The sequence below is a fragment of the Anopheles maculipalpis genome, chromosome 3RL (assembly GCF_943734695.1).
Source record: "Anopheles maculipalpis chromosome 3RL, idAnoMacuDA_375_x, whole genome shotgun sequence".
In the NCBI taxonomy this organism is placed as follows: domain Eukaryota; kingdom Metazoa; phylum Arthropoda; class Insecta; order Diptera; family Culicidae; genus Anopheles; species Anopheles maculipalpis.
The window spans coordinates 36262727-36287253 of record NC_064872.1 but is presented as its reverse complement, the minus strand read 5'-3'; the positions used below and the strand labels follow the sequence as shown (position 1 = coordinate 36287253).

Below are 24527 nucleotides of genomic sequence, written 5' to 3'. Positions count from 1 at the left end.
CAGTTACTGTATATACCAGTTTGTTCGCACCAAAAAAAATACTCGCAAGGACGAAAGTTTTAAAGATAGACCTAACCTCTGGATCAACTATTCTTTGTTTATGCTTGCCCCCTAAATCCCCTGTATTTTCCTACTACCGTACGCATGCTATACGCCACACATCCGGATGGAATCCAGTTTAGACCTCCCTGGTAACGCGAGCGTTTTAGTCACCATCAGCTACGGAACTTATCGTACACTCTAACGAACTTAGCATAATCGAGCATCAAAATAATGCTCGCAGTTGTAGTAGTAGTAGTAGTGGTACTAATAATAATAATTAAAATCATATGCATACTAACCATAATCACAATTAACGCTTTACACTTATCAGAACCGTGGCTCACAACTTCGGGTCGGCTGTTGCCAAACGGTGTAAAATAATATCACAAACTCAATCCGCGTACGGTACCTTCATCGTTGCCTTCGACTACCGGTGGATGACGATGCGCACCGAGGTGCATTGGCAACAGCTTTCATAAAGCGACCGTGGAAATCAGAGTTGGTGCAGCAGAACATGTGTGTTGCACCACACGGGCTTGCCTGTTTGCAAAACTCCAGCGGCGTACAGATCGCAGGGAAGTACCAGTCTGTTGGATGGCGTATAGGCCGTAAGGATGCACGCTTCTTGGCTTAAGCAGCACTAGAAGAAGGTAGAGCAGGGTTAGGGAAGCAATTAAACAGTATCCATGCAGTGAAACAAGTATCCAGTACAGCGCAGAGTAATAGGAAGGATCGCAGGAAGAAATAATCGTACGATTGTGGATCGTTCTGAACTGCTCATTACACTGATACAGATAGAGATGGGACAAGAGATCGTTGCTACAGTCGTCGGCACAGGTATGATGGGTCATTCTGTGAGGATCACTACCGGAACTATTACTAAGTCTATGGCAATATTTGCTGCCTTTGCTACTACACTCAGAATTGGGATAAATGGTTGATGAATCGCTACCACCGGTGAACCGTAAACTCCATCCGTCTCCGGCAGCCCGTTCACAACAGTGCAGCAACACATCACGACGGTCGGTTTGCGATGCGTGAAGTCACCAGAGGTTCTTCGGGAGCACGTAACCATTGCGGTTCAGCCCAAACTTGCCATCCAGCGCTAGCAGTGCACCAGTCGGCAACTTTTCGAGGACACCCTCCCTCAATTCTCCACCACCGCCGCCGCCACCACCACCCTTTTGCATGCCAAATATTTCCTCACCAGATGATCCCAGCTTCTTGCCAGTCTCATCGTACGTAGTGACCGTTTCCTGGCGACCATCTTTCGTGGACAGCGTGACGGTTGTTTGGGTGTTACCTTGCGAGTCACGTACGGTGCGGCGTGTTTCGTACGACTGAAAAAGTACATATATACGATGAAAAAATATTAGGTAACGATCGTTTGGGAAACGTTAGGTGATCTTTTAATACCCCATCCGGGCGGCGAATCGTTTGCGAAATGATGCTTTGACCAAACATACGTGGTCCTTGGAATGCGCCCTCGAACAATCCACCTTCCGGGAAACGTTGCTGAAGTCCACCGTTGCGTTTAAACGGTTTTGAGAGATTCCCGGCTGACGATTGTTTCTGATCGGTGATACCATGAATAAGATCCATCACTTTCTCATCATCGGTGAGCTTACGACGCTGGAAGGAAGCGTTGCTGGTTTCTGTCTTTTCCGTACGCTTCTTCGGCATGAGTTCCTTCAGATCCGGCGATATGCGCTGCAACAGTGAATGCAGCTGATCAGCATAGATCCTACGAAACGTAGCAAAGGATGAGAAGATTAAAATGGAAAAGTTTAAACTTTTGTTCTGTAAAAAGTTTAAAATTCTCAACATAAATTGCTGATGCACAATATTTTAATAAAGTTGTTCTAAGTTAGAATAACATTTAGGATTTGCAGTAAAAAACCGAAGACCATTCACTTACTCTCCATCCAGATCGGTGTCCTGCCGCTTCACATGCTTACCGCCATCTTCGGCTTCCTCAAAGCCGGGCTTCAGGAAATCTTGCTTCAAATCATGATCGAACATTCTCACATTTTCTGTTCGAATCGAAAACGAAAATAAGAGAATGGAGAGGGGAGATGATTGGCACAAATCGATCGGATGTTATCGGACACATTCAGTCCGCTTCCATACCATCGTACTCTTCGAGCGACTTCCACATCTCCTGCATCTGCTGCTCGAAATACTTTTGCATTTCAATAGGGTTGGTAAAAATTTGTACACCGTAAATTTTCCGATTGTCAAACAGCTCGTCATCGCTGTCGTCCTCCTCTACCCAGATCGGTTTGCGAAACTCGTCCTTGAGTGTTGTCTTTTTCTTCCTGTTTGTGTGTTTATGTGAAAAAAAAAGAAAACGAGCCATATAGGAAAATATGAAAAAAAAATTCTCTTCTAGTCCAACCATGGACAGGCGCATTCCACGCCACATTAGCAACAAAACCGGTGGAAAATCGCTCCTCTACAAAACCTACCTGTTATCGTCATCATCATCCTTCCGGCCGTCTAAGCCCATAAATTTTTTTAACAGGTCCATCTTTACGACGCAAATTTTGATGCCTTTTTGAGGACACGGGGTGGCAAACAAAAATTCTGCAATACAGTGCAGTAGCCGGGGCTGTATGCCGTGCTCAGCTGACTAGGCTGCTTTGTTTTGACGCTTAAAAAGCGGTGTGGTTGCTGCGATTCGTTTTGCTCTTGATTTTACGCAACGATTAGCTCTGATTGTGTGTTTGGGTGAGAGCGACGATCGGCACACCGTCGCGGAAGGAGCGAAGGAGGTCTGAAGCAAGGATCCGGGTGTTTTACCAAAAGTCACGTAGGTCACCTTTCGGCTTGCCGTTGTCGTCACCTGATAGTTTGTTTTGCGTATCGCACCGAGCAACGAATGTTTTTGGAAAATGGAATGTTTAGTGTTGTGTTGGTTCTTTGGGACTAACACTTATGCAGCGCTATCCTTTCGTTGCGTTTTCTTGTGCTGTTGTAACGATTTTCACCAGAGCAAATCACGGAAACACAAACATATAGGAAGGGCCGAGATGAAACCGAAACAAACCCGTTTTCCGTTGTAAAACGCTGGCCTGCGCTAACAAATAGACACGGAATCAGTAGCACCGGGAGAAGAATAGATGTTTGGTGAACTAACTAACAAAGTACGAAACAAACTAGTGCACAATTTTTTTCCAACTGCTTATTATGTTGAGCTTGGATGAAGTAGGTTCTAGAAAAGTTCGAAGGCCTGACTCGACTGATACTGAAAATCTGCTATACAACTGTCAAAGTAGCTGGGGAGAGGTGTGGGCGCTTTGATGCGCGTCAACAACGCAAGCGCTGCAGCAACACCCCTTCCATGCATTATGTACGAGCGAGATGCCATTATGCAAACTGTTTGCGATTGGTGACGGTGGAGAAAAAGAGTGGGAAATCATGGCAGAAACGATGCACATTTGTCCAAAGGCGGACATTGAGTGAAATTTAAATTTTCAGGTACTGCTTGTATAATGATTTTATTTTTGATATTCAATAAATATAAATGCTGTATTATCGAAATTCATAAGAAAAGTGAAAGGATTAATTCAAAAATTTAAAATTCACGCGCAGAGCATTGCTCCTCCAGTCATATTAAAGTCCGGTATGGGGCGTCTTCTAGATGTTCTAATTAGAATGACGATATTTAAATAAATAGTACATCATACTTTTGAAACAAATCAAATGTGAAAACATACAACTTCAACTGCTTCGAAAAAGGAATGTCCATCCGTTGGTTTAAGCTGGTTCACTGTGCGATGCGAGGAGGTCCGGAGATACCTGTCGATAAAATATTCTAATCGTTTTTTAATCGTTCAACAGGTAAAACGCTAATTGTTTTAAAACTACTCCTGATTTACTAATAACACAACGTTAATAGATAAGCTGCATTTAATTGTACAGTTTCGAATTGAGATTAACATTGCAAGGGAAAACGTAGAAGTATGAGCACTTTTGCGACGGAACCATTTGTCTTTATATTATTTTTATATCCTCCGTTTATTTGACTAAAGGTTTAACCAAGCAGCATCTTTCGTGAACCATCAAACAGGACAGCAAATCTTAGTGGTGATGATCGATCTTCTCAAAACGCTGCCCACAATATCCACAGGCATGAGCACCGGGTTTGTCCTAGAACGAAAAGGATGACCATACCATTATGATAAGAATACAATGTAGCTTGGATTTAGAATATTCAAAACTCACCAAATTAATGTAGACTTTGGGATGGCCTAGTGCAGGATCAGTTCCACCGTCACAGCATACCACACGCTGCTCCGACTTCACAATCGGTGCCTCATCGATCAGCTTGATGGCCCAGTTCGGGTTTACCACCTTGGTAGCATTGACGAAACGTACATTTCGGTAGTCGTTGGCTTCGAAGTACTAAACGCGCAACAGAAAAGCAACATAAGTTAGATGAAAACATAGCAATTGCCTGTGGGAAGGACTTGCGTAATCGTGACACTCGCTGGGTGCCTTCCACCTACCTGGCCAGTGTGTGTAATTTCGTCCTTAATGGTGGCGCACCGGGCAGCCAAAACCTGTGTGCTGATGGACCGCGAACTGGCCACGTTCGCCAGCCGGCGTGCGGGTGAGAGAATCATCCGTGAGGCCATTCCGGCGTAAATTTGTGTTGCTATTGATTTGCTGTGTTGTTTTTATTCCGAACACAGACCGTTTTGGAAAGAATTGGCAGCTGATTGGGTTTGACAGATGTGACAGATGGAGCAATACTCAATTATTCGGCTGCTGATGGTGAAATTTCATTAAAAATCAGTGAAAACGCGTGTTGGATTAATAAAAAAAGAATTTTGGGGAACATTTTCTTATTCATGCTCAATTTTATCAATCCAATATTTAAAGAAAAATATGTCTATGTTTAATTTTTTTTTATTTACATAAGCACGGATAATCGAACTCACACAAGCCGCGCGATCTGTCAATAAAGACCGACCGTGAAAACTGGAAGAAAAACAGAAACAAGTGCAACATTTATCAATAGCAACATTTTCACAAAAGATCTGTGCAAAAGGTTAAATTGAACGCTCTAAAAATGGTGTCTCTAGAGCATTGTTAAATACGTTTCCAACTGCATAACAGTCTCCAACTCCCGTTGCCCAATTAACACTGCTCGTTATCCCATCCCAGCTACAGGCAGGTGAGATATTGCTGCCAGCTTTTCGCCCTGTTTACGTTCGTTTCCTTCCACGCAAATGAATTTGCAATCATTTAGCTTCAAAGAAAAATAGAAACAACTCTCCCAAATTCCCGTGTTCCGTCCCGTTGTTCCGTTGCATCTTACGCACTTTTGGGACAGGAATGTTTGTGTTTGCGTACTACGCCACTTTCCTTCGCGGCCTTCAATCTTGCTTGTGGTACTATTAGTATGCGTCGCATGTTGCTCGTACCAGTGCGAGAGATCGATCGATCTGTGTAATAGGGAGGGGAGGAAAGTGGTGAAAATTTTGCGTTGAAAACTCGATCATTTTGCAAATCTTTCTTGCAACATAACGGACAACGGTAGCAAGGAGACAGAAGAAGGAGAAACGGATTTGCAAATGCTCGTCGTCTACTCGTGGGAAATTTGGATTGGCAAGGGTTTTTAGGAAACGTGATTATTATCTGCTAGCGTCGATCAAGTTGATCAACAAAGTGCAGCAGCAGTTTAGAACATTGTTGACTATAGTGAGATCGTTAAGTTAACGTGCGTGCCTCGTGTGAGTTCTCTTCAGGTACTTATGGTCTCTATATGAAAGCAAGAGAAATTGGTTGCTTTGGGAAAATTGTGACGTCTGTGTAGCGGGTTCTAAGAATGTTGCCAACCAAAAGAAAACGCAACAAACATAGTGGCAGTTCATTCACCGTTACTTGGAGACGCATATAGAAATGGTGATGCGTTTCGTTGCTTGGACATGTGAAAGTGGCCACGGAAGAAGTAGGCCAGCTCGGGCTATCGGTAGTTTCACTACCAAGACGATTGCAACGGAGACGATCCGTCCTGCAGCGACCGGATATTGTCCCGTGCGAAAATATGTCATAATAAAAAAAGAATAATAGAGACCGTTCCCAAGGGGACAACATATGTGAAAAGTAGCTTCAAATTGTTTTAGTAAGAGCAACAAATATGAATCTTCCAAGGTGGAATTTCATGGTCCAAAAAAGAACAGATTGAAAGGGAGATGATGTAGAAGAACAGACGGAAAAATGCGCACATTCACGCTTGACTGCCTTGGGAATCTTTTATTGGAACGTATATTTTTTTTCTGGCTGCTAATTGCTTCGTGGTTTTTTAGTACCTAGTCTTTTTCAACAAACACAGTAAGAAGACAAAACGGCGGCAATCATGACATCCGTCCAGAGTCAGGAAGATCTTGAGGCACGTATAGCACGCATCAAGAAACGGAATGAGGAAATTGAGAAAAAGTATCGCGAGGCGGAAGAGGATCGGCTGCGTGCAATGAAGGAAAACGCCATGGTGGAGATAAAACCGCCCAAGGACGATGATTGGCCACGGGAGCACAAGTACGATAAGATCGATTTTAACTACGAGCTGGACGAAAACACCCTAGCACAGTTGGAAGGTAAACATGATAACGATATTTTGCTGCGGCCATCTGATGTATGCTAACAACCGTTACAACCGAAATTTACAGAGAGAAAGAAGGAAAAAAATGCCTTCATCCAAAAGATAGCAAAAGAGTATAAAGGATTTGCGGAAGGCGAAGGACCACCTCCGGATCCGGCGTACAGTTTTCTGGCCGATGTAGAGCGTGATGGTGAGAAAGTGGGTGTAACGGGTGATGCTGGTGGTAGCCCAAATGGTAATGCAGCTATACTCACTGGTAATGGTAGAAGTCCACCTGCCAAGGGTCAAATCGATCATCATTTTGATCGCCGCAATCCAAATAACCGAAGCGGACACAGACAAGGTGGAGGCGGAGCACTGTCCGGTCAAAGTGGAGGAAGAATGAGGGGAGGAAGTAAACCACAGCATGGTCATCACCGTGATCATCATCACCATCAGCACCAGCACGGTGGTGGAACAAACATTCAGCGATCGTTTTCGACAAACGAACATGATGGTTGGCGTTCGGCAACAGGGGAGCAGCAGCGACGGAATGCTCGTGGACCAACTACGGTAATCCACGAAGGGCATGGGAATTGGAGGCGCGGAGAACATTACGAGGGGCACGACAACCACCGGAGCAAGGATGATAGCGGTTTGCTACACACCTCTGCCAAGTTGGAACCGAATCTGACGGTTTCGATATCACGCGAAGGCGAGTTTAAGAGTGTAAAAGGTAGGTAAACTTACTTACACGTTGGATTATTTAACTGTCCGATGGAACATATAACTGGTTGTATTTGTGTTTGTCTATACAGTTACATCTCCTCCGATTATAGGGAGCGGACGAGTTGGGCCTCGTCAGGCAGCGAAGCCCCAATTTCAGTTTCACACCGGTCAAGGAGATCATCCGCATGGTCATTTGCCACTTACCAATTCTGCTACTACTACCAGTACTACTGCCAGTGCGGGCCGTAAAGAGTCTCACCAGGGAGATCATTTTAATCGCAACACCGTTGGCCGTAAGTCGGACCGTGGTGGAGAAAGTGCCAAAAAGACTGGACCCGGCGCAAACTCCTCTGGCAAAGGGCAACCTAAAAGTAGCAGTGTGCAGGATCGGTTGAATCGTAACCGTACGCTGGGTGTAACGGCAGCAGCACCAGCTGTAGCACCAGGTAGCGATAAGAATGACAACTTTATTACACCCAAAACGAATTCATCGCAACCCATCGCGTCCGGTGCGGCAAAGGCAACGCTGAAGACCATCTCGAAAATTATTGAAAAAAATGCGGAAATTGATGAAAAACTGGCACGCGAACTGGCGCGGGAGAATGAAAAGTTGGCCACGAAGGTAAAGGAACTACGCCTACAGCAGGAGCAGTAAGGCTGGGTTTAAGATGTTCCTGAATCATTGGTTATGGGTGCCTCGATCGTACGAGTAAGCACATGTGCAGTATACTCACGCGTTTCAGTAATGGACACCGATTAGTTTTTTCTTTTGTTTTAGAATGTTCATGTTTTTTTTTCTTTTGTATTTCGTTTGGAATGCATTTGCAGCGGAACATGCATGTGGCTTTAAGAGAAGTCTTAGAGACTTAAAACAAATTTGTACATGTTGGTAAATCCATTTAGCCAACGTCAACGAAATTTGATTTTGTTTTTTTACGATCATTAAAAAATATTTCAAATTATCGATGGTCGATGGCAAAACAAACATTGTGACGCGCAATACGATTCTTACCCAATTTTCGTAAGAGATGTTTTTTTAGATTTCATATCATTAGTTCTACCATTGAATGTGTCAATTGAATAGATACACTTCGCTTTTTAGACGAAATGTTTGAATTAAATTAGCCATTGCAGGCTAACATTGAAGCAACACATTTAAAAAAAAAAAAAAACAAGAAACGTGGTACCCAGCAATTTAGAATAACTTCATGTATTTTTGGTTCAATCGTGTTTCGGATGTGGTGGGCCGTTTTAAGGATAATCTTTCATTTCCGTCCCACCGGAAACGGATTGCAAAACAGGCTCGGCCAAGCTAGTATATACTTTCGTCGGTTTTTTTTTATTACAACATTTAATCACGCTGGCTCGTTTGAATGAATTGTATACACACTTGCAGGTATAATGCTGGAGATTTAATCGATTTAGGCAATTTACACTATTTAACGCTGTATGCATAAAGTAAGCATTTAATACCGGAAACGTTCGCATTGCGGTTCAAGTGCACGCAAATTTATTTATTGTTAACCATAAACTCAAACACCCTACTTCGTAGCATTTTAATCGGAAGCGGAAGCATAATTTTAAATTTTAAACGGTTTTTTCGTTTTTCTTACTCCTTTTTTTATCTTAACTTTAACGAGCAATCAATTTTATCGAGGATACAATGTACTAATGATCCTAATTTATCGTGATTGTTTAATAAAAAGAAAAGCAAGTTGCATATATATAGAATTGTACTGCCAATTTATTCATGAGTTGAATAATATGTATGTTTCATGTGGCGGTCGATAGTGGATGGATGGAATCATGATCAAGGATCAAAATTGTGCAGCATTCGGGTGGCTCCACTGAATAGAATAAAATTTGTAAACCGTCTCAACACAACAATACGGCACTGGACCGTCATAATTAATTATAAATAAACCGTCTCAACACAACATTCTTGAAATAATTTAAAACATATTTTTCGAATCTAAATAGCTACTGAATTGGAACCTGAAGACACATCTCCACAAATGTGCCTCGAAAGCATTCGCCAAGGTTTTGCCGGTAGGTGATTGACTGTGCGTAGTGAAGAAATACTTTTTTTTCAAAAATTGACAGCTTCATGACCGAAAGGTCGGCCGTTGTGCGGCGAGTGCGTACAGTGAAGGCGAAACAATTTGCAACCCGTCTGACAGCTTCCAGTTTTTCACAACAAAAACAGAAAAGCAATATTGGCATTCTTCTGTAGCAAAACATAGCGTATTGCGTATTGTGCTCGTGTGTGGTTTGTATCGTGCTAAATTCGTTTACTGTTTCGATTAATCAAGAGTGGTACATCGTGGTTTTATTTGGATAATGTAATCTCGATGGAGTTTGGCACAAAAGCTACCTAGCGAAAAGTGCTAAAGACGCCGTCTCGTACTGCATACCCTTCAGTATGTTTGTGCGTGAATGAAAACAATGAACAAAAGCAGGATCAGCAATAGCAGCAGCAATATTGGAGGCATTATTGGCAGCAGTGCATGATTTGCAATCGAGCGTGCATTTGGATTCAATGCTTTAAAAATACATTGGCCAGAAACGACGAAACTCAATAATACGCATAAACATTCGCACACGAACGCACACAGGCGTAACCAATAGATTAGTCGGTGTGGAACAGTGCAGCGGAGAGTACGATCGACGCCGCCACAATACCAGCACGATACGTTCGAGTGATTTTTGTGTGTGTGTTTACTTGCGGAGAAATCATCGCATTGACCTGTCTGGTAGCCGCGGTTTGTGGTTTTGTGTTTACGGGCACAGCAAGGACGCTGCATTAACACCCGGCGTGTCCTAGATCTAGCTAAGGCAATCCTACGAACGATCTGGGAATCGTTCAATTCCCCCACTAGGGTCACGGGTGACGAATGCAGCATGACGGTGGTTTATCCACGCAAAATGTTGGCCCGATTCCATCCGTACCATGGTCAGAACATTATACTGTTTAACGAGAACACGGTTGCGTATCGGAAGGCCAGTTTCGGGAATGCACTCACGTTCAGCGAAAAACCGTTGCAACCGGGTGAAATCTTTCTGCTAGAGATCGAGAAGAACGAGCGAGGATGGAGTGGTCATATGCGATTGGGTGAGTAAGAAAGAAAGTGTTTTGCCTGATAATTGTTTCAAGTTGTTGGTAACGTTGGCGACTAACTAATAAGTCCAACATGGGGCAAAAGGGCCACCCAGGATCACGTCTTGTGGCCGAGCGAAACATTAACAAGTAAAATCACTATGGTATTGGCATACTAGCAAAAAGGAAAACCTATCTACAGTTCTAAAGGCGCCTAGTCTAGGGTAGTCTAGGCGCCAAGGTAGTCTGAGAATTTGTAAATAAACACATAATGCAGAATGAATTGTGTGGAATTTAATTTGTGCATTCAACCCACACCGTGTGTGCACAATCCATTTTTTATTACCCTAATTCAAGCTGACATATAGGATTTTGTTAGTTTAGGGCGGGGGCCAGATCCCATGTTGTCAATAATTATAAAGTTTTTGTGGAAATCATGTCATATATTGAGTATGACACCGTACGATCACCAATCACCAAGCCCCTTAAGGCTATGTACTTAGCCAGAAGAAGCGTGTTAAATCCTGATGGATTGATGATGTCCATGCGCCCACCAAAAAGGTCAGACCGTGTATGATATTGAGGATTTTTACAGCACAAGAAGATCGCCAAATGTTTTCAATCAGACCGAGGTTTTGTGGCTCTTGGGTGGCTTAATCGTTTGGTAAATTTTTGTCTTATAGAAAATGCTATATGAATCCTTCGCTATCGTTAGGTTGGAAGGAAGGTAGCCAAGCCCATCTCCCTGGCGAAGATACCCCTTGGAAGTAGCGAAATGGCCTGAGAGTTTTCACTTATGTCCTGACATGTAATGTTGGTCATTGTCATTCTTACAAGCTCAGTTTAGTTGAACGGGGTGCTAAAAGAGATGGCTGTTTTGTGATATGTGACATTGAAATTAACGAATAGATGGTTGGCATGTTGGGAATCCGATCAGGGCTTAATTCCCGGAATCGTTTCTAATAGTTTGGATCAAATCGATCTTGTGCTGCACGATAGCTTCATTTCCTTTTTATGTATTGGATATCAGAAGGCATCGGTTTACTCAAATTTCAGCAATTGCTCCATCCTGTTTGACCTGTGAGACTACTATTCAGCCTGCGCTAAGTGACTTTGGTTTTTGAACCGTCGAAAGTGACATTGACACATAAGTACTCTGAGGTATTTGATGGCGATGAATCTCACATACCCCATCCATGGGTTGGTCTGTAACCGCAGACCACCTTCCGAGACGGGGACATTTGAAGGTTCCCTCCCCGTTAATAAAAACAAAAGTTTTTGATGGCGATCCACTCGTGCTTGTGAGCTGTCGTGTTTTGCTGTGGATGTAAAATTTAACAAACTTTAAGCTATTTTATATTTATTAGCATTCCATGATACCTAATGTTCCAATAACATTTATTTGCTCCTAGGTCTCACCCAGCTAGACATTAAACCGGCTTCCGCGCTCCAGTACGCCCTACCAGATCTAGCCAATCTTGGACACAGTTGGGTATTTCCCATTACCCGCACGGTCGGCAACTCGATGCTCAAAAGCAACATCCTCGGCAATGGGATTAACGTCAAAACGTCACGCGGTGTCTTTCCGCGCAGTCTGCTCAAACCAATCTCGCAGGATGGTGGCGCCAGCACGGACATACTGCCGACGGACACAAACTCTCGCATCGGCGTAATCTTCGTACCGAGCGAGCACGAAGCGGACAAAGCCGAGATGCACTTTATCATCAACGGTGAAGACCAAGGACCGTGCACACATGACATCCCCTACACGAAGGGTGCGCTGCACGTGGTGATTGATGTGTACGGTACGACGAAGCAAGTAAAGATCATCCAGCTGTACGGTATCTCCACGCTGCAGGGTGCTTGCCGTGATGCAATACTGGCCCGGGTAAAGAAATCTGCCATTCCCGAGCTGCCGTTACCGGAAAGTTTGAAAAACTATTTGCTACAGTATGGGCTGTAGAGTGGACTGCCATTGGACGGGTTCAGTTCCTGTAGAATTCTCGGACAATGGGAACCGATGTTTGGTTTGTCGCGGGTTGAATCCGGCCAGGAAAGTAGTAACTTCATTCCCAGTGAGCGAGCAGCGTAATGTAAAATTTGAATCTCCCGTGTGGGGCGATGGCTCGTAACACTGTGTCAAGCTATATTTTTGATTGTCACAAGACGGGTTCTAAACCTATGACCAGTATCATGTATTTTTTTTACTTAACTTACAGGGTTTATTTCTTAAATATTCCTTCACTTTTGAAACAGGAATACAGTATGAACGGGTCAATGATAAGCCAGAAAAGGTTTGTGTATTCTTGGTTGGTTAAGAATGTCTGTACACTCAATGCTTCCCTGAGGTGCACCAGTCACGCTGCTGAAAAGATGAATAAATCCATTCACGCAAGGTAGTTTAAAACTCAAATATCAAAACCTTCTACTTCCTAGGAAATACTAGAGATCGACGAGAAGAGATTTGGTTGGGATTTTTCATAAAATACATAATAAAGCGATATTCTCTTGTAATGATTCTTCTGGTAGAGGCAGGCACTAAATGGCAAAAGGGCAACCATGCAAAACAAAACAAATGAGATAATGGCAGTTGTGAATAAGGGTTACAGACGAGCATTAGGATTAATTCCTATCACTTTTACAGAATGATACACCGTGTATAGTTAATCAAAACAAAGGAAAAATGGACCGAGTGAAGGAAGATAAAAATATCTCCCGTTTGAAGCATTGTCCAAATTTGTGATTTTGTGTATGGGAATGTTTGATTTAAAAAAAAAAAAACTAGTGTACTAAAATGATTGATCAGAGAACCGTAATAAATGTAGAATATCACTACAAAATATTGCTGAATGTGTGCTCCGTTTGGTATCTGGTTGGGTTTCTTTTACACAAATTACACAAATTCTGTTTGAATATGAAAATTTAACCCAACCGGCTACACCGGGTAGCCAAATCGATTTTAAATGTTTTTTTCACCGATTTTAGGAATTCGAAACATTTGAAACTTGTTTTATATGAATTAATTACAGCTAACTTTGTATGTAAACTTTCTTGATTTTTTTTTCAGATAGATTGCTTGATTTTTCAGATTTTTTTCCTATACCTCTACTTCAGGCAACCGGGCAACTCGGGTATCCAAGAACATGGAAGAGTAATAACTTTTTTATACGTAATCCAATTGTGATGCTATATGGTAATGAAAATTAAATTAACTTTTCTTCTTTCTATTTACATACATACGTCCTATCTACTATTTGTCGTTTTTTAATTATGAATTTTCCATTATGACATGTTGTTTTTTTAGTAACATCGTTTGAGGTTAAAAATAATTATTTAAGTGCTTTACACAAGTTTCACAATAAAACGCTTCTTAAAGCTATTAGAAGATTATATTACATGTATAATGTGCAATTTTCTAAAGTTTACTACTAGTAAATAAGAACTTACAGGCCTTTTTGTTTGAACAAACACCGTTACTGAAAAGCCGCTAACGCTATTGATGCATTTTAATCGTATTGTGTTTTTATAGGCTGTTTAAATGAACTAGTTTTATTTTTTAATGAACAATAATTTTGAAAAGAGTGTGTATTTCGTGTTTTTTTTTTGCTATGAAGATGAATGAAGGTCTATGAAGGTCTTCTGTAACGGTCGTTATTCAAATTGAAACACCTTTAACTTTCAACTTAATCGCATGCTACGCATGCGAGAACGTAACACATGCAACATATTTCATCTAATAAAAAGAAGAAGAGTTAACTTAACTTTCATCATAATACTGTATTGATTATGGATTTGAGTATAAAAAAGTTATAAGCCCCCAAAGACGCTGGGAACCCGTGTGTCTGGAATAAAAGGTTTTCTGGTTGCTCACGATAGGGTTGAATTTTGTCTACCTTTTTTGCAGTTACCGTTTGTTTACCTTTCTAGTACTGTCATCCATATGACGTTTAGAACTGTCAGGCAGTGCAGCGAGATCTTGCTCACAGAACAGCGCCATCCCAAAGCTAGGAAAGCAGTTCCGGCTGTTTGTTGAAGATAGTTCATTTTAAACATACAAAAATTTCATTTGCTTATTGCATATTAGTTAATGAACGATTGTCCGAATGGTTTCTGTGTGCCGTTTCTGTGCCCGTTGGGCTGAAGGTGTTGTGCGGGTGGATGACATTCTGTTCGACAATTTACAGAATGCGAAGGATACGATCAAGCAAATGCTTAACTACGATGTAAGAAGAATTCTATATTGTTTTATGGCTTTACTTTCAAAGGTAATAGTTGTTTCATTCCATTTGCCAGTTGTCAAGCGAATCTTCCTTTCCGGATCAGGTTTGTCCCGAATGTGTATCGTTTCTGCAATCATGTTACGTTTTCCGCGAGCAGTTAAAGAACGCAGAGAACGTGTTCCAGATGCTGCAGGAACGCGGTGAATTGGCTCAACGTTTATCGGAAATGAAGAACGCTGGTGATGTACTCTATTTCGAAGAGATGTTGCTAGAAGAACCGGTTACTGAACCGCGTCAGGACGATGCACAAGAAAATGTGGAATCGGGTAATGGTAATGTGACTGGCGAAAGTTTGAGGGAAGAAATTGATGTCGCTGTGGATCAAGAAAACAACATGGCCGCCGAATCTTCGGAGCGTATAATTGAAGTAGGCATCGACGCTATTGAAGAGCTGGAAATTACCAGCAATCCCATGGAATCATCCCAAGTGACCATGACACCATCAGAGGAATTGAACACTTTCGCGGATGAAAATCAACCACCAGCATCAGCAGAACCACGCCCAAGCCATAGCGTGACGCAGGAACTTGCGGGTGAGTTATCCCATCAACCGATGGTTGAAACTTTGCCATCGGGACAGACGAGCCATGTTGCCGCGAAACGCAACATATGCTACGTATGCTTTACAATATGCCATACTGAGGCAGAACTAATGGCGCATCTGCTCGGGCACAACGACTTACTGCCCTTTTGCTGTCAAGCATGCAGCACCGACGATTGTTTGGTTGAGTTTGGTACAAACCAGGCAATGAACAACCATCTGGAGTCACACTACAATCCATACGAGTGCTCCAATTGCCATACACGCTTCGTCACCAAATGCAAACTCGACGACCACAAACGCATGGCACATCTGAACAATGACTTGTACGACTGCAAACGGTGTGGTATCAAATTCCATGAACTACGCAAATATCGTCTCCACATGATCGATCATCGTAACATGGTCACGGGACGCTATCAGCCACACACGTCCAAAACCTACTACCAGTGTAAGTACTGTAAGTGTGGCTTTAAATACAAAGCCAATTATAGGATGCATATGAAGCATCATCAGCAAACGAAATATCTTTTTCGATGTACGGAAGCGTGGTGCGATGATTATTTTGTCACCTATCAGGAATGGTGCCTACACTTGAAAACACACTTTCCGAAAGGATCGCTACAATTTACGATTGAAACATTGCCAGCATCGCTGCAAAATCCTACCGTCTACCCGTTAGCATGTCCGGAACCGGACTGTGCGTACGTAGCACCAGCACTGCTGCAAATGTATTCCCACTTTTACATGCATATGACATGGCTCCAATGCCGACGTTGCGATAATGTGTTCAATAATATGTCGGAGTTGCGTTCGCATGTGCAACTTTTTCACGAAACTCGTGTTCGTTAAATCGCGCGTAAATAGTGCGACAAACAGCAGCACGAACGAGTGGTACACGTCTTCCGCTATTCGATGGTAAATCTTGGTAATTGATAAGTAATTGGTTTTTATTTGATTGCAAGCAATACTGGTGCAAATCTCATTCACAAATGATGTCGTATCTTCCGGCACATGATTTTACTGCTAGAATAAACGATTGTCGTTAAGTTTGTATGCTTATTCTTCTGTTTAAGGTATCGATAGCATGTAAGTGCCCGTCTTGCAAACAAAAAGTTTTAGTTTTAGGGTTTTTTTTTCGCACGTCGAATGCCTATCAGGCAATGGATTAAAGGAAGATTTAAAATCACGTACAAAGATAATCCACGCCGTTGATCCTTATTTTGAAATCAAATTTATACTTTTTTTGCTTATCGTTAACCTATTGATTCACGTTTGAAATTCAAATGTCATAAGCTAAGCTAAATATACAGACATACCTAACCTACCAATTTAAAAACGATCTGCGAATATTATTCAATCACCCCACAGCCTCGGAAAGAAATTTTTACAAATTGGCCATTTATAGAAATTAAAACTTTAAGTTTGGCCGGTCCTTTAGGAACCCGCCCAAACTTGTAAAGTTTTGTAACACAAAAAATAATATGATTGCGCAAGTGGCGTGATTAATGAAGTTGAATTTTCACCGTGTTATAACTATTTAGTCCTAGCAGTTCTTTATGTGTATGGATGCTGTGCTTTATGCTGTAGTGGATATTTATTTGTGTTTGACTCCAAGACATACAAAGACGTCGTTAAGAGAATAGCAAGATCATTCACAATGTCCTATTACCTACCGTTCAGCGTTAAAATGAGGTTTTAACGTTAACCAAGTTCTTTCTTGTCGAGTTATCTTATTACAGAGCGCTTAAATATTTGTTCATTCATGTAATCTTTGGTCGAAACGTTTGACCTTAATCAAATGTAAAATTCGATATAAGATGTTAAAGTTGCTCATTTATTACTCATTTACTACCCTAGATTCATGGTTTTGTTTTGCTTCTCAGCAACTACATGATCGAGAATATTGAATGGTCGCATGTCACACTGAGGCACTTATTATCAACATTGTATTGTAATAATTATGTTCTAATTATTAGACAGCTAAGTTAAGTTAAGGGCTCAAATCCCATCCTGATCATTCAGCTACGAGGTATCAGGAAGTCCAGTAAGCCATTCGATAGCCGACGTGACCTAGAAGGTCATAACCTCGAGGCGGTGGAGGAGTTCTGCTATTTTGGGACAATCGTAACATGGCATAATGACGGCAGCAGCTAAATCTGGAGCATTGCATTGTGCAGGGGAAGCTTGCATATTACGGCCTTTACCGCCTGCTGAGATCCAGAAAACATCGAGACCGTACGAAATGTGAGATATATTGTCCGCTGATTCGCCATGTTGTTCCTATATGCCCAAGTGTCTTGAACCATCAAGTGGAGGATGCAAACGCATTTTCCGGACCGTCGGGGAGCACAGTGAGTTCGTTGGTTGGATCAGGTGAAGCGGGACCTTTCGGAGATCGGGCACCTATCTGGATAGGAAGCTCGAGTCCAACCGAGGATCGAGTCCTCGCTTCTTCTTGCCCTAACGAATCGTCAAGAACGAATCGAATGGCTTACTAACTAGACTTGATGATACCACGTATTTAGATAATCACTCTTCACTACTAGGAAACGGTTTGGATGGAATTTGAAACCCGGTCCTGCCGTACTATTCTTTATCGGTTCATGTCACGACGACGTGCTCAATAATGATCATATGAGAGAGACAGAGAGAGAGAGAGAGAGAGAAAGAAAGATTGAAGTTAAATTACGAATAATTTGTTTCGATTAGGCTTCGCATTGTTTTGGCATGTTCAAAATCCCGAAAAATCTGTCCGATTACAACATCGATTTTCAACACTGCAGGATCAGCTTCCGAATCCCATCTCCAGAGCAGGCTTTGAATGTTCGGTTTTATGATTTAACAAGGATCAAGTAATGTGCTGAGATCGGTGTGTAACCTCTTAATGATCTTCTAGGTGATAAAATGTGGAAATTCCCTTAAAATGTTTTATAATAAAATAGAGAGTATTTTGATTAAAGTTTGCACATTTATTTTATCATTCTTGATCGCATCCAAACAGGGATTCTGGTGTACAGATTCAAAATCCTGAGGTAATGGGGGCTATGATGGCAGTCGGAATAGCAGCTAGCAGATGCTGCGCGTTCGTGTACGTAGTACGTGTACAATCATCTCTTTAAATGGCTAATAATGTTCACGGAGCATTATTTTTGCTTTTGCTTTAATCGTCCCTTAATCTGTCCGAATGCTAACAGTTGATAAAATCATCAATCTCATTCGGTGACACATTTTGTTCAAATTTCACCACACTCTCGCCACTGGCCAGCCCTACGTCCTGCAGCAGCAACAGTCCCACTGTTTCAGTTTCCGACAGCTTTTCCAGATGCTGTTTCCGTATGTGTACTTTCAGGTAATCCTTTCTCGGATACCTCCGCAAGCAGTACTCGCACTGGAACGGTTTTCCTTCGTCACCCGGATTGTGTGTACGCATGTGTCGCTTCAAGTCGGACGATTGAACATACCGTTTCTGGCACACGGTACACACGAACGCTTTCTCGCGCGTATGGACACGGGTGTGAATTTTTAAACATTGCAACCGCTTAAAGGTGGCCGGACATGCCGTACACGCATATTTGCGCTCCTGCGAATGGCTGATCAGGTGTGTCTTGAGCAAATCCTTTGTCCGGAAACCTTTACCACACTCGACGCACACCTGATCTTTGGCGTTGCTCGTGTGCAGCTTCTGATGGTTCCTCAGGTAGAGCTTGTTCTTAAACCGGCGGCCACAAACACTACACTCGAAAGGCATTTCGTTAGAGTGTGTTGTCTCGTGGTTGGATAGATCGTGTGCGCGCCCAAACGTACGACCACAGATAGTGCACGGGTAACACTTTTGGCGCCAAACCTTTTGTTGATGTTGGAGCAAAAAGAACATGGAAGAGAAGCGTTTCCTGCAAACTTTACATTCGAATGGTTTTCCATCGTCCGTCCCGGAACCGGCCGAGCCATCGGTGTTGGTGGTAGGTTTGTGAACACGCTCGGAATGTTCCCGTAAGGCGGCAGCACTATCAAAATCTTCCTTACAACCCCCGCAACATCGGCGACGGGTTTCAACCGCTTCCTGCTGGTGTGTCCGCTCGAGATGCAGCTTGAGGAAGAGTTGTTTCATAAAGATGGCTCCACAAAGTTGGCATTGAAATTGTCTGATTTGACGTTTGTGCGTTGCTAGCGATTTGCGGGTCGGGTAGCGCCGATAGCACGTGTCACATTCGAACGGTTTCTGTGCATCGGTCGTCCGTTCTGGGCGGTGTACTTCCTGCGAATGAACCAACAGATCCAGTTCTTGCTCGAAATCGATCCGACAGCCACAACATTTGTACGTTTCCCTGTTCTTGTGGCATTTGCTGTGAATGTCTAGGTTCGTCTGCGTCATAAAGCGCTTTCCACACTGTGGACAAGCGTACTTTCGGTTCACGGTACGTTGATGTTCCTTCAGCAGCTGTTTACTGCTGAAGCTTTTGAAGCACACCATACAGCGTAGCGGGTTTTCAACGTCCGAGGCAGACCGTGGTGCTGGGGACCAGGCAATCGGACGATGCACCGTTTGTGAGTGTTCCCGTAAGCTTTGCTCACTGTCGAACAGCTTCCGGCAACCGCAACACTTTTTCTGCCATTCGGGATCGGTGAATGAAATGTCTTCCTCGTTGGTTTCGCTCGACTCGTGCTGTGTGTCCGTGTTTTTCACCATACTAAGTGCAAGGGCTTTTTCCCCGTACTCGAGTATCAGTGCTACATCTTCGTTCGAAAGAACCTGCTTAATTTGCTCCACATTTAAAGCTTCCGGATCTTCGCTTTCCTCTTCCCGCTCCTGATAATCCGGTTGGTTTTGTGTCGCTGGTACAGCCGGTAGCAGCTGCTGTTGGATAGCAGTTTCATCGGCAAAGACTTCTTCATCGTCATTATCATCATCAGCAGTCTTCTTATCGCCCGACGGCGTTACAAAATCGCAACTTGCATTCGCATTCTCCAGCAGCATACGCTCATCGTCCAGCATGATGTCGTCGTAACCGTTGGCAAGCAGAAACTCGTAACCGGACGGATCCATATCAACCGACGACGCCGTAGCATCCGCTTTCTTCTCTTCGCGGTGCAAATTTAGCTCGTGCTTAAAGATGGACCGCAGCGTTACGTCCGAATCGCGACATTTCTGTATAATGTGGTACGCAATAATCAAATACTCGGCACAGTTTCGGCACGCATTTCTCGGCAGCGCATCATTCTTGCGTATCTCTACCCGGGCACACTCCTTAATCACCTCGCTCAACAGCACATCCTCGAACTCGTCGTACACGCATACGCAGTCTTCCTCGCAGCTTTCCATACAAATCCGGCACACCTTGTAGCAGTCTGGCTCGATCAGGATGTCCATCTTTGGGTTTAGTGATAAATCCGAACGACGGCCCCACTTCCGGTGTCTTTACGGTGGTCGCTCACACATGCGGACTGTGGAATTACACACACACACTTGGCAGTGTCCCGTGTTGGTCCGATAACGAGTGAGCTTTTACTTCACAGTCGGCTGCTTTATCCCACTCCACTGAAAACAGATAAGAACGTCATAGAGGATTACGGGAGTTTCAATTGGTTTTTACCAGACCGAAAGGAAACTCGCGACCATCATCATCAAGTGTGCGTGAGTGTGCCCGTGATGTATTTGTTTACATGCGCGCTTACATGCTGACAGCTGCAATCGCTGCGTGAACCAAACCCAACAGACAATTCCTAACTACTCGTGAGAAAGTTAATGTGCCCCAAAGAGCAAAATGTCATTTCTCACTATAACGAGAAGTGCCTATTCACTAAAGTGAGAAAGGACATTTTGCTCCTGGGGAATGCGTCTCTACCCTTCAAGCAAACAAATAAAAAACCTTCTAAAGAGCCTTCCACAGGAACAAAATATCACTTCTCCCACTCCTCGTGTGAAGTGAGATTTTGTTAAAAGAAGAGTTTCGACATAAAAACCTTTTTTTGAGCCGTAATTTAGAAAGTTCTTTAGAGGGTTTTGCTAGAAGGGTAGGAACATAATCTTGCTTCTCACTAAAGCGTAAATGACATTGTGCTCCTGGGAAGGGCTTACATGTTTGGCACTCTTAATAAAAAACCAAACATTTTGGAGGACCACTTATCAAAATGCAAGTTTTATTTCTTTCTTCATGTTCTAATTGTTGCATAATAATGCACTAAGTAATCACCAAACGAGTTTTGACCACACTGAAAATATTTATTTATAATTAATGACGGTCCAGTGCCGTATTGCCAGAGTACACACTGAAAATACACTGTCCAAAAAAACTGAAATCTCACAGTGCTACACTCAAAATTTTTTAGGGGGCCTTTACGAATCTTTTATCTTTAATAGACCTTTGGTGGTGATCCCTGCGGCAAAATGATTGGATATCCATATAGATGTCTAGCAGAGAGGCTGTCTTTGCTTATCTGGCTGCCTAAAAGACATCTCATCTCACTATAGTGAGAAGACTAATTTTCTTCGCTGGGATCTTTTAACGAATTTGGCTGATTGGGGGATAGAGCTCAAGATGAAGATGAGAAAAGCGCTGCTCGCATAGTGAGAAGCTTGCGAAGTTTCGCTCACCTACCCAGCTGTCAATCTAAAACGCGTCGTTTCGGTACACTTCTCCTGGCCTGCGTCTTTGTTTGCTGCTGCACATCGCTGCAAAAACTATTTTGCATTTAGTTGACGATGTAAGTAAAGAATTGTTTTGGTACTTTTGCCTGTATAATGCGATAACTTAGTTCAACCTCCCTCTCCCGTTTCAAACCATTGCAGAACGGTATAGCTGAGCGTGCGAGAAGGGTTGTCCCATCTTCCAGACACTCTCCTAACCTGAAAAAGTTGGTTTTTCCACAACCCACTTTTTTGTTGAGCATCGAGTGCAGGGCAGGCGCCCTCTGTTTGGAAGCAATGGCCACAGTGATACGGCTCAAGCGACGAGTGGATGAAGATCCGTTGAATGCCTTTGTGCTGAATTGTAAACGCCAGCGTGTTGAAGGTGATGCGGGCGATGAAGACTCCAATGCAAACGCTACTGCTGGTGGCACTTCGACCGTCCTAAAGTTTGCTGGTACATTCACAAAGGTAAGCAACCGGCGGAACGTTAAGTGTGTGCGTGTGTACATAAAAAGTAATTGATCTCATATGTTCTTTGTTATTCACAGGCTGAAGGTATCGCTTCGCACATCCAAAACATTCACAAAGATCAGGCAAAGGATGCAGTGTCCCGTGTGCACCGGCCAAACATAACCTCCCGGAACAGGCAGGCTACGAAACAGACCGCACAAAACAGCCGATTCAAAATTGTCAACTGCACACGCTCGATCGCAAACTTCGACAGTGATCCGTCGATCGATAGTCCGATCACGACGACGATCGTTGACGTGGAACGGGACGTAGCTCGGCTTGAGGGTTCGCAGCATGACGCACTCTCTAGTACGGGTGTTGTGCCGGATATTGTAAACTCGACGACAAACGATGGCGTGACAGCGAATCTGCAGCAGGAGCAGCAGTACGAGCAACAGCACCAACAACAGCCGGAACAACTGCCATATTTGACCGAAAACGGTGTACACTACGTCTACGATCTGTATGTAGCGGACGCGGGCCAGAATGTGACGCACATTCCCTACTACATCGACAATCTGGACAATCTCAGGTTGGTGCTGATAGAAGACGCGTACTTTGCGTTCTACTCGTTCATTTGAATCCGATGTACCGAGGCTGCCCCGCCGCCATTAGCTAGGACGGACAGAGGAGGAAAGACACAGAGGTCGGCTCAGCAGGGGAAGCAAGCTTGTTGCGGGGGGTTTTTAGGGGTCTCCTTTCACTCCCATTTACTGAATTACTATAGTTAGTTGTAAGAATTAGAACAAAAACCTTGCCTACTACTGGCTTACCACTACTACTACTCTCTGATTAAAAAAAATATATACTCTGAATGGAATGGGGCCACGACGATGCCCGTCCGCCCGAATGTGTGGTCGGATGTGTGGCGCGCGGGTATGCCTGTATTCTTTATCCAGTAATTGCATCGCTGTGTGGTCTGTTTCTTTATCCTGAGTTAATTCTGGTCGAGTACTTCGAGTTCTCCTCTGTTTCGACAGTGTCGTTAATTTAGTACTTCAGTTAACTAGCATTTCTTCTCCTCTTATTTTTACTTTCTCATCGCACCGCAACGACCATTATCACAGCGTCATGGTGTGCGATGATCCACTGTACTCGTCCCACCGAGGTCTCGATTCAGACGATTCGAGCGATGCCTATTCGGAAGATTCTAACGCCGAGAACAACTGGCGCAATGATTATCCGGACGAGGACGAGGATCAGCAGGAGGGGGAAAGTATTGGCGACGAGGACATGGTGCGCGCGGTGGAAGACCTTGACTTAGGTATGCATTACTTTTACACGGCCGGCTGGGCTATATTTAGGAGTGATTTTTTTTATAACGAATAATTTTTTTTCCATTAGATGGAGAACGGGAACTATCTGAGGAAGATGGTCTCGTTCTGTATGACGAAAACGACGAGAGTGAAGTGATTAGGTACCCCACCCAGCAGCACGACTGGTTGTCTGCTACGGATTCGGAGGATAGTTTAGACAGTGAAACGGAGGGTGTCAATCGGGAAGATGTTCAGCGCTACGGTACTGCGTACGCTCGGTATAAAGCACGCATTCTGCGCGAGGGGAAACCTTACCACGGTGCAAACAGTAGCCGAAGCTCGAGTAGTTCGGAGGAGAATTTCGATCTGTACGATTAAATTCGAAACCGCCGGAAGATCCGTGCTTTAGTGTGAGGGATTCCAGCTTGTAAAGACATGATCATTGGAAGCAGGTGGAGCAGTTGAAACAACTCATAATTGTGACGAATATGACATAGTCTGTATGGTGCGTATCTAGTGGAGCGGGAGGAATTGTGCTGTCTATCATCTTGCTAGGGCAGTCGCATACTGTCCGATTGGTCAAGTGTTCGATTCTAGCCGGCGTAGGAGAAGGCGTTCGTGCTTTGTTGTGGCGTTTTTATATGAAAAATTGTGTATCATTAAAAGAGTAGCAGCAGTAATTTTCTTCTTCTACTTTACTGATTTTACTTTACGTTTAGGTGCGTAAGTGCCGCGCGCATGCTTTGCTGCTTATTTAAAACAAATACTTATCTCTCCCCTTACCACAAATCATATTTCCTCATACAATTTCCTTGTCGAGTTACCTTTCCTTAGTCCGCGTGTGGGGGGAGG

General features: G+C 43.4%; 7 protein-coding genes across 9 annotated transcripts in view; 4 read left to right on the top strand and 3 right to left on the bottom strand.

Moving 5' to 3' along the window:
- Positions 1-2628, bottom strand: part of LOC126565024 (uncharacterized) — a 494010-nt gene extending 491382 nt beyond the window's left edge. The window contains exons 1-5 of one of the 2 annotated variants that reach the window (XM_050222164.1): positions 2511-2628; positions 2173-2360; positions 1961-2075; positions 1459-1786; positions 1054-1382 (exon numbers count right to left, since the gene is read on the bottom strand). In XM_050222164.1, the coding sequence (XP_050078121.1) occupies positions 1086-1382; positions 1459-1786; positions 1961-2075; positions 2173-2360; positions 2511-2572 (990 nt within the window). In that variant the 5' untranslated portion in view covers positions 2573-2628 and the 3' untranslated portion in view covers positions 1054-1085. Of the gene's footprint in view, positions 1-1045; positions 1383-1458; positions 1787-1960; positions 2076-2172; positions 2361-2510 lie in introns of those variants that run through there. The other variant, XM_050222163.1, reaches the window with a different exon arrangement.
- LOC126565624 (NADH dehydrogenase [ubiquinone] iron-sulfur protein 6, mitochondrial) overlaps positions 1-4772 on the bottom strand; it is a 384330-nt gene extending 379558 nt beyond the window's left edge. Inside the window, exons 1-3 of one of the 2 annotated variants that reach the window (XM_050222821.1) lie at positions 4554-4772; positions 4270-4449; positions 4118-4194 (exon numbers count right to left, since the gene is read on the bottom strand). In XM_050222821.1, the coding sequence (XP_050078778.1) occupies positions 4126-4194; positions 4270-4449; positions 4554-4682 (378 nt within the window). In that variant the 5' untranslated portion in view covers positions 4683-4772 and the 3' untranslated portion in view covers positions 4118-4125. Of the gene's footprint in view, positions 1-4101; positions 4195-4269; positions 4450-4553 lie in introns of those variants that run through there. The other variant, XM_050222820.1, reaches the window with a different exon arrangement.
- A 1635-nt stretch (positions 4773-6407) lies between these two features.
- Positions 6408-8016, top strand: LOC126564608 (uncharacterized). Its single transcript, XM_050221687.1, has 3 exons — positions 6408-6647; positions 6720-7367; positions 7450-8016. Exons 1-3 carry the CDS (start codon positions 6410-6412, stop codon positions 8013-8015), a joined length of 1452 nt encoding a protein of 483 aa, XP_050077644.1. The 5' UTR covers positions 6408-6409; the 3' UTR covers position 8016.
- Positions 8017-10251: 2235 nt separating this feature from the next.
- LOC126565269 (neuralized-like protein 2) lies at positions 10252-12454 on the top strand. The gene is made up of 2 exons (XM_050222433.1): positions 10252-10472; positions 11870-12454. Exons 1-2 carry the CDS (start codon positions 10262-10264, stop codon positions 12418-12420), a joined length of 762 nt encoding a protein of 253 aa, XP_050078390.1. The 5' UTR covers positions 10252-10261; the 3' UTR covers positions 12421-12454.
- A 2106-nt stretch (positions 12455-14560) lies between these two features.
- On the top strand, positions 14561-16130 carry LOC126560595 (zinc finger protein 3 homolog). Its single transcript, XM_050216552.1, has 2 exons — positions 14561-14680; positions 14751-16130. The coding sequence occupies exons 1-2, from the start codon at positions 14561-14563 to the stop codon at positions 16128-16130; spliced, it is 1500 nt and encodes a 499-aa protein (XP_050072509.1).
- A 2338-nt stretch (positions 16131-18468) lies between these two features.
- LOC126564196 (oocyte zinc finger protein XlCOF6-like) lies at positions 18469-20649 on the bottom strand. The gene has a single exon (XM_050221165.1). It carries the CDS (start codon positions 20647-20649, stop codon positions 18469-18471), a length of 2181 nt encoding a protein of 726 aa, XP_050077122.1.
- A 1554-nt stretch (positions 20650-22203) lies between these two features.
- On the top strand, positions 22204-24053 carry LOC126564868 (probable RNA polymerase II nuclear localization protein SLC7A6OS). Its single transcript, XM_050221989.1, has 4 exons — positions 22204-22377; positions 22458-22951; positions 23487-23683; positions 23764-24053. Exons 1-4 carry the CDS (start codon positions 22204-22206, stop codon positions 24051-24053), a joined length of 1155 nt encoding a protein of 384 aa, XP_050077946.1.
- The last annotated feature ends 474 nt before the right edge of the window (positions 24054-24527 follow it).

Excerpts from the sequence above, each read along its gene's own strand:
- LOC126560595 (XM_050216552.1), top strand. The coding sequence starts at position 14,561 with ATGGTTTCTGTGTGCCGTTTCTGTGCCCGTTGGGCTGAAGGTGTTGTG. Across the intron at positions 14,681-14,750 it reads AGCAAATGCTTAACTACGAT|TTGTCAAGCGAATCTTCCTT; the intron begins GTAAGAAGAATT and ends TCCATTTGCCAG.
- LOC126564608 (XM_050221687.1), top strand. The coding sequence starts at position 6,410 with ATGACATCCGTCCAGAGTCAGGAAGATCTTGAGGCACGTATAGCACGC. Across the intron at positions 6,648-6,719 it reads CACCCTAGCACAGTTGGAAG|AGAGAAAGAAGGAAAAAAAT; the intron begins GTAAACATGATA and ends CGAAATTTACAG. Across the intron at positions 7,368-7,449 it reads CGAGTTTAAGAGTGTAAAAG|TTACATCTCCTCCGATTATA; the intron begins GTAGGTAAACTT and ends TTGTCTATACAG.
- LOC126564196 (XM_050221165.1), bottom strand. The coding sequence starts at position 20,649 with ATGGACATCCTGATCGAGCCAGACTGCTACAAGGTGTGCCGGATTTGT.
- LOC126564868 (XM_050221989.1), top strand. The coding sequence starts at position 22,204 with ATGGCCACAGTGATACGGCTCAAGCGACGAGTGGATGAAGATCCGTTG. Across the intron at positions 22,378-22,457 it reads TTGCTGGTACATTCACAAAG|GCTGAAGGTATCGCTTCGCA; the intron begins GTAAGCAACCGG and ends TGTTATTCACAG. Across the intron at positions 23,684-23,763 it reads GGTGGAAGACCTTGACTTAG|ATGGAGAACGGGAACTATCT; the intron begins GTATGCATTACT and ends TTTTTCCATTAG.
- LOC126565269 (XM_050222433.1), top strand. The coding sequence starts at position 10,262 with ATGACGGTGGTTTATCCACGCAAAATGTTGGCCCGATTCCATCCGTAC. Across the intron at positions 10,473-11,869 it reads GAGTGGTCATATGCGATTGG|GTCTCACCCAGCTAGACATT; the intron begins GTGAGTAAGAAA and ends ATTTGCTCCTAG.